This window comes from Madurella fahalii, assembly GCF_045866475.1.
Source record: "Madurella fahalii IFM 68171 DNA, scaffold_6, whole genome shotgun sequence".
In the NCBI taxonomy this organism is placed as follows: Eukaryota; Fungi; Ascomycota; class Sordariomycetes; order Sordariales; genus Madurella; species Madurella fahalii.
This window is the reverse complement of record NW_027263976.1, coordinates 1249328-1256998: the sequence shown is the minus strand read 5'-3', so window position 1 is coordinate 1256998 and position 7671 is coordinate 1249328. Positions and strand designations below refer to the sequence as shown.

Sequence of the window (7671 nt, the reverse complement as noted above, 5' to 3'; positions counted from 1 at the left end):
TAGAAGGGGACCACTGGGTCGGGCTTGACCGGCGTCCCGAGTGCCCGCTATTCACTAGCGCGAGGGTGCGGGAAAGAACCCGCTGACGGAGTCGGCGACTCTTGCGAAGAGGCCACCAGCGCGGGAACGACCCCGCCTAGCCCACGCTCTCGGTAAGCGGGCGCAGCCCACCAAATATTGCGACAGATGCAGCCAACATTTCTTTTGTCCCGCATTCTCACCGTGGTCGCCCCGCGCATCCCATTGGCCGACAGGTTCCGGCATCCTGGCAGTCCCACTCCAACAACTCCTACGGAGTGCGTTGCCAGGCTGAGTTGCGGCCTGCTCTGCTGAGACCCGGCTGTTGGTGGTGACCGGCAGTGTTTTACGGGCTATCGGAAGTGAGTTGCTCGGAAACTCCGAGTCGGACCTTGATCACACCCACCCATCGACGTCAGACACCGAGACAAAGGGGTCAGATCTTTCGGCGGCGCGATGCCTAATAGATCCGAGTCATTGCCCGTTGGCGCAGCCGCGGGTTTCTGGACACTGCAGCTGGTCGGGCAACTGTGATATCCTGGCTGCTCAGCTGGGTGCTGCTCTTGTGAAATCAAGACGACTTCTCAGTAGAGTAAGGCGTCAGCTCATACGAGATGGCAAGGCTCCAGATACCCCGGTTTCCGTGACGGTGAAGGCATGCATATAATTATTGGTTCTTGAATGGAATGCTCCTGCTTGAAGTGCTTTCGGTCGTCTACTTCTTCCCTAAATCGATTCACGTTCCGACGTAAGCACTCGGGAACGTCGGTATAAGCTTCTCTCAAGTCATTTCTGCTGAAGCAACCTACAATGGTAGACGTAAACATGCCTTCGCGCTACAATTCCGAACAGAACCTCAGGGAGAAAGCCTACACGGACATGGATATTGAGCAGGCAGCCGCCTCCCAGGCCTATCTCCGCAACACCACAGTCCACAATATCTCCTGGAAGGGCATCACCGTCACAGTCAAGGACCGCGAAACCAAGCTCCCCAAGACCCTCGTCGACAATGTCGATGGCGTCGTCCAAGCAGGTCCGCAGCCCCCTTTTCCCTCCTCACCAAACCCACCCCCACCCTCCTAACGACGCAACAGGCGAAATCCTCGCCCTGATGGGCCCCTCAGGGTCCGGCAAAACCACCCTCCTCAACCACCTTGCCTCTCGCCCAACCACCACCGCCTCCACCTCCTCAGGCCAACTCCTCATCAACGGCCGCCCCCCGGCCCCCTCCACGCTCCGCAACATAGCCCGCTTCGTCGAGCAAGACGACGCCCTCCTCGGCTCCCTGACCATCAGGGAAACGCTGCACTTTGCCTCGCACCTGGCCAGCAGCAGCGCCTCGCTGCCCGCCCGCGAGCGGATCGCGCGCATCGACGGCCTGCTGGACGCCTTTGGGCTGAGGGAGCAGGCGGACACGCTGGTGGGGACGCCGCTGCGCAAGGGGATCAGCGGCGGGCAGAAGCGGAGGCTCGGGGTGGCGAGCCAGCTGATCACGGGGCCGAAGGTGCTTTTCCTGGACGAGCCGACGAGCGGGCTGGATTCGGTGGCTGGGTGGGAGGTGGTGAGGTATCTTGGGGCGTTGGCGAGGAGGGAAGGAGTGAGTTTCCCCCCCTTTTTTTTTTTTTTTTCCTTTTCAAGTTCTTCTTTTCTCCCGAGAATCATCTTTTCGGTGGGGTTGGGGGAGAGGGAACAAGAACTGACGGTTTCGTTTTCTCTTAGTTGATTGTGATTGCGTCGATCCATCAGCCGAGCACGAGCACCTTCAACCTGTTTGACAAGGTGATGCTCTTGTCGCAGGGCAAGATGCATTATTTTGGCCCGGTATCCGCGGTTACGGAGCACTATGAGGGCCTGGGCTACCAAGTACCCGTCCATGTCAACCCCGCCGAATTTCTTCTTGAGCTGGTCAACACTGACTTCGCGTCGGATCGGGCGTCGGCGGTGCAAAGACTTCAAGAGATGCACCGTGCCTGGGCGGGATCGAGACGGGCAAAGGAGCTCGCTGCCGCGGTAGCTGATTCTCAGGAAAAGAGGTCGGAGGATGTTCAGCTTGAAGCGGCTGAGAAGAAACCTAATATGCTCAGTGTGGTTCTGACGCTGCTGCATCGGAGCTTCGTCAAGAGCTACCGGGATGTGGTGGTGTACGGGGTTCGGCTGGCCATGTATACCGGTGAGAAACCCGTCTTGTGTCCGGTTAGAGCTTCGCTAATGTATGGGTTTGCAACAGGTCTTGCCATCATGATGGGCACCGTATGGCTAAGGCTGGATGCCACGCAGGAGTCGATCATCCCGTTGACCAACGCTATCTTCTTGTAAGTTTGCTGAGATCCGAATGCCTCTTAGAGCTGTCTCCTGACAAGTCAATAGCGGCTCCGCCTTCATGTCGTTCATGGCCTGCGCTTACGCCCCCGCCTACCTCGAAGATTACATGCAGTTCATCAAGGAAAAGCGCAACGGCCTCTACGGCGCAACCGAGCTGATCATCTCCAACTTTCTCCTCGGCGTCCCCTACCTGTGTATGCCCTCTCTCCTCGCCCTTTCATCTGCCCCAAACTAACCACACCCCACTGAAATAGTCATCTTCGCGCTCGTCTTCTCATCCATATCCTACTGGCTCTCCAACTTCCAGCCCACCACACAAGCCTTCTTCACCTGGGTCCTGTGGGTCTTTCTGGATTTGCTGGCAGCCGAAGGCCTGGTGGTGCTCTTGACCTCCCTCTTCCCGTCCTTTGTCATCTCCCTCGCGCTGGTGGCGTTTGCCAACGGCCTGTGGATGAGCATCAACGGCTTCATGGTCCCGCCGACGGTGCTGAATGTGTTTTATCGATATGTCTTTCACTACTGGGACTACCAGAAGTACGTGTTTGAGAATATGATGGTGAATGAGTTCAGCGATAGGGTGTATAGCTGTGGGACTGTGGGGGATGAGTGCCAGTGTGAGTTTGCATCTTCCCCTGGGCTAACAGGGGTGCAGCGGACTAATAATGTGCTAGGCATGTGGCAAACGGATTTGGCAGATCAATGCCTCATCCGCGGTCAGGGTGTTCTTGACCAGTATGGCTACAGACCGGGCTATATGAGCAAAGATATTGGGATTATGATGGGTATCATTTTTGGATATCGGCTTGCAGCGTGGATAGTGCTCAAGTTAAAGAGGTAAAGCGGCATGTGAGGGTTAGGGTAAACCTGGGGTTTTTAGACGTAATGAGGGGCTGTGAAAATTAGATTTGCGTTTGTATTAACACAGATAATGGTAACCAAATTCGACATGAGATCCATCATGAATCTGACTTTTTGACTGTTGAATGTGATTGAGAATTCTCTTTGTTTCAACCGACATTCCAAGTGTCTTGTGTGTGTATAGGTGGGACCCCTGTGTGAATCAATGGGAGCGAGAACAAAAACAGAGGCTTAGTGTTTATAAACTCAAAGGGTTGATTATGAAAGCGGTGTAAATATAGCCACATTGTAAAGAGAGACTCTGAATCTAACAATGGAGAAAAAACACAATGAGAGCTTACCTGCCAGCCCATCGATAGATAGTTTGCGGAGGAGTATCAGCAACACTCAATGTTGCCTTGAGATGACCGAGAAATGCGCAACGACCGCTAAAGGCCCACTAAAATCGTCGACGCAGTGCGTTAAATAGGGTTGGTGGGTCGGGAAGGTCGGGCCTCCAACCCCACTTGTCGCGTGAGGACGCGCTACCTTGGCGTCCTCTTCTCAATGTTCCACCCCAAACCGTTGACAAGACTTTCTGCCTGACTTCTTAACCTCTCCCCATTAACTTAGTTTTTTTTTCCTGTCTTCCAAACGCATATGCGCTTAAAACGGGTCAGCATGGAGCTGACGTCGCCCCTCACAACGCTAGCCAGCATATCCACACCCGAATCCTATTACACAGCCCGCGGCTCGCCATCCAATGCTGCTGACGACACCACCATCACCAGCCCAGGCGAGGACGAGGAAGAGGAGGAATCTAAGTTGCAGTACCGCGACGCGATACAATTACCCCATGAACTGAAATCCCACTGTCAAATCCACCTCGAAGAACAACTCTGTACGTTTCCTCCTTCCATCCACCCACAGTGAGTACCCCAAAGCAGACCAACTAACCACGCCTCCTCTTGCGCATTCAGACTCCGCCGCGATCCAAATCCTCACCGGACTTCTCGCAGACGGCAACAACGTCCCTTACCCCTCGTACGCAGCACACACCCAGAAACAAAAACAGAAACAGAAACAAAAACAAAAACAAGAACCACCACCACCACTACCACCCCCACCACCCCCCAAACCCGCACGCGTTCCCCCGCCATCCCAGCTCGCCCTCCTCGGCACACTCGTCATCCACCCGCTGTTCACCTCGCGGCCGCCCGAGAAGGGCAACACGCACATCGCAGCGAGCGCGCTGGCCTACCTGCGGGGGCTGGTGAACGTGGTCGGGGCGGTCAACGCGAATCTGCGGGGGGCGTTCGCGTTTGGGAAGACGGCTGCTAGGAAGAGGAGCAGCAGCAGTCATGGCCGAAACGGCGGCGTTGCCGGCGACGGGAAGAGAACGGGTAAGGGGAGGGCAGGGACGGGCGCGGGCGCGGGGGTGAGCAATAAGCTGGACGGCGGCGGCTGGAGCACCGGGCCGAGCAGCAGCGGCGACGACGACGACTCGGACTCGGTCGGCGGCCAGTTCGCGCGCGACCAGATCCTCTTCCGGCGGGCGCCCGATTTCTGGGCGGTCCTGGGCTGGGCGTTCCGCTGTGCCGCTGAGTATCCGCAGCGGTGGCGGCATTGGCGGGTTTGGCTGGAGTATGTGGTCTTGGTGCTCGAGGCGGACTTTGATGAGAGGTTCGAGAGGGATCGGCAGGGGGCGATTGGGTGGGGTGGGGGGAAGAGGAGGACGCCGTATCCGATGCTCGCGGGCAGTTTGTTGGTGGGGTATTTGGAGGATCTGAGGAGGGAGAGGAAGAACGTGTCGAAAGAGGTGATGAGGGCGCTGTTTGCGTTTTCGGATGGGGACCCGGCACCGGACCGGGCGCTTTTTCGGGAGGTGTTTGAGAAGGAGACGGCGGCGGTAAAGTGCACACCCAAGAGGAAACGCGCCGAGACGGTGGTGGATTTGGAGAATGATCAGTTCGGGGATTATCTTGACGGGGACGAGTTCGAGTCGGAGGAAGGGGACGTGCCGGCGACGCCTTCGGCCCCTCGCCAGCGGAGGAAGCCAGGGCGACAGCCCAAGGCCGAGGCGGCCCCGGCCTTCTGCCTCACCGACGATATAGCCGAGACGGTGCCTTTCCGTCTGCGGATATTCCGCCTCCTTTCGGCGACATCCGATTATTTACCCGATATCTTCATGCGGGTCGATGAACTCTACGAGACCTTCACCGACCACATCCGGGGACTCCCGCTGCCCATGTTTCGGCTCTTTGTCGAGTCTCACACGTGCACTCTGCCAGACTTCGTGCAGGTCTCGCTCCTCCGGGTTATCGTCGAGAACATGCTGTCCAAACACCCCGACCCGGCCGACATCGACCCAGAGGACGAGGCGGGACACCTCGTGACAGTCCTCATGATGCAAAAGTGCTTCCTGCCGTTTGCAGCCAACCGCGTCACGGCCGAGGACAATGCCAAGCTATCCCTTGCGCTCGAGAACTTGCTGTGGTTTGTCTACTCACGAATTAATATCGAGTACTCGGAGGGCCTGCGCAGGGCAGTCGAGACGGGCATCAAGGCGCGAGAGGATAAGATCAAGAGGAGGGGTGCGGGCGCGCTGAAAGTGGATGCGTCGGACAAGGCAGCAAGGGAGGTGCTGGCGCGGTCGGCGAGGAATTTGATGGCGCTGGTGGATGTTATTGCTACTACTGCTGGGAGATAACGGGTTAGGCTGGGTTGTGGGGGGGGGGGGGGGGGGGGTTTATGGTGCGTTTTTGTTAGGTTGTTTGTGTTCTGGCATTTTGATACCCTGTCGCTGTTGATGTGCATTGTCAAGCGATTGCATTTGTATTATTCAAATTCTGATAGAAAGGTTCTGGACGCTATCAGGTGTAACACTGGGAAAGGTTAGTTATTGCCGGGGTACTGCAGGGACTAGAGCTGGGAATGATGCGTCTCGAGGTGTTGGGCCACGGGCGAAGATTGTCAGATACTGCTGTTCTACGTGAGCATACTGTCCCTAAGAAAAGCGAGAATATAAGATACAGCGTTCCGCTTATGGCTTCTCATTTTGCCCTTGAATATTTTCCGTTCGGTTATATTACGTATAAATGCTGTCCGTGGAGATATCCCCTGCTATGTAACGTAGTGGTACATTGTTCGTACATTTGGACCGGACGTTGTCACCCGCACGCCGGTTCCTCTTAGATGAATGATGGCTCCTTGCCCTCTCGTATGGACTTGATATTCCTTCCCTGTTGCCCCACGAAAAACCCCAACCCAATGCATCACGTCTTACTTCTTCGAACCGGCAGATGGGTCCCACGCCTGTGGCTGCCACGTCTCGCTCGGCCCTCCCCTCGCCGCCTTCTTCCACGGGTCCGCTGCACCGATGCCGCCAGTCCCCTTGGACGCTTTCTCCTTTGCGCTCGCTTCTTCCTGCATCCGCTTCCACGTATCCTCCCGCTGATTCACCACCTCCCCATCTGTCAACGCCGCCTCGTCAGCCACGACCCCGGCCATCGTTGAGCCCGTCTTCTCCTTCTCCGCCCCCGTTGCCATCTTCTCCTTCTCCTTCTCCTTCACCTCTCGCGCAGTGACCGCCCCCGGCCCTCCTTCCGTCGCCGTCATCGGCTCCCTCACGCCCAGCGCCGCCTTTGCGCCCGACCCTTGCGTGTCGCGCCCCACGAGCCTGGGCTTGGCCTCCCACCGGGCGTCGGCCTGCGCCGCGAGCACCTTGATGCGCTCCTGGCGGGCCACGTCGGCGCGCTGCTCGGCGAGCGAGGGCGGGGTGGCGCGCGTGTGGCGCAGCCATTGGTGCCAGGCCGGCGAGACGTTGACGGCGTCGTTATGCGTGCCGCGCGGGTAGCGGACGATGCGCCGCCAGCGGACCGGGGAAGGGGGCGAGGCCGTCGGGGCGGCGGTGCTGCTTGTCGGGGTTCCGCTTGTGGATGGCGGGAGGGAGGAGCCGCGGTCGAGGAACTCCCAGTAGGTGTTTCCGTGTAGGTCGAGGCCTGCGGGACGGGGGGAAACGTTAGGGGAGTGATGGTGGTGGTGGTGATAGTGGGGTCGAAGAGGGACAGAAGGTGGTGAGTGGGGTGGGTGGTAGACAACTTACCAACGAGGAATTGGCGTCGCCAGGGAAGTCGCAGCATCTTCCATTTGTACCACGCCTGGAGGAGCGGGGAGATTGGTTTTTGGGACATCGTCAAGCTCTGTCGGGCTGCCAAGGCCCCCTGGAATTTGGTGAATGGCTGGCTGGTTGGCCAAGTCACGGGTCTGATGTGCACATCGCGAGCTCGACTTATTTTTATTTTTATTTTTTGACCGAAGCTGGAATCGAGTGACGTTGTTGCCAAGCCGCGTATCAACGGCAGCTCCCCAGATCCCGGTCGCGGGAATAGGGCGGTCTGGGGCGGCAGAACCGGGATAGACCAGCTTAAGCTAGACGGCTTCTCACAACGCAAGCGAGGTATCGCAAGGTTTGGCCCTCCATCAGCCGCACCT

The 7671-nt window shown here is 57.7% G+C and overlaps 3 protein-coding genes across 3 annotated transcripts; 2 read left to right on the top strand and 1 right to left on the bottom strand.

The window, feature by feature from the left end:
* Positions 1-828: 828 nt before the first annotated feature.
* MFIFM68171_10407 (uncharacterized protein) lies at positions 829-3178 on the top strand (the record flags this gene model as incomplete). Its single annotated transcript, XM_071065826.1, has 7 exons — positions 829-1051; positions 1113-1615; positions 1738-2188; positions 2246-2330; positions 2386-2534; positions 2595-2954; positions 3012-3178. 7 exons carry the CDS (start codon positions 829-831, stop codon positions 3176-3178), a joined length of 1938 nt encoding a protein of 645 aa, XP_070921927.1.
* Positions 3179-3858: 680 nt separating this feature from the next.
* MFIFM68171_10406 (uncharacterized protein) lies at positions 3859-5887 on the top strand (the record flags this gene model as incomplete). Its single annotated transcript, XM_071065825.1, has 2 exons — positions 3859-4078; positions 4158-5887. The coding sequence occupies 2 exons, from the start codon at positions 3859-3861 to the stop codon at positions 5885-5887; spliced, it is 1950 nt and encodes a 649-aa protein (XP_070921926.1).
* A 572-nt stretch (positions 5888-6459) lies between these two features.
* On the bottom strand, positions 6460-7370 carry MFIFM68171_10405 (uncharacterized protein; the record flags this gene model as incomplete). Its single annotated transcript, XM_071065824.1, has 2 exons — positions 6460-7178; positions 7283-7370. 2 exons carry the CDS (start codon positions 7368-7370, stop codon positions 6460-6462), a joined length of 807 nt encoding a protein of 268 aa, XP_070921925.1.
* Positions 7371-7671: the final 301 nt, after the last annotated feature.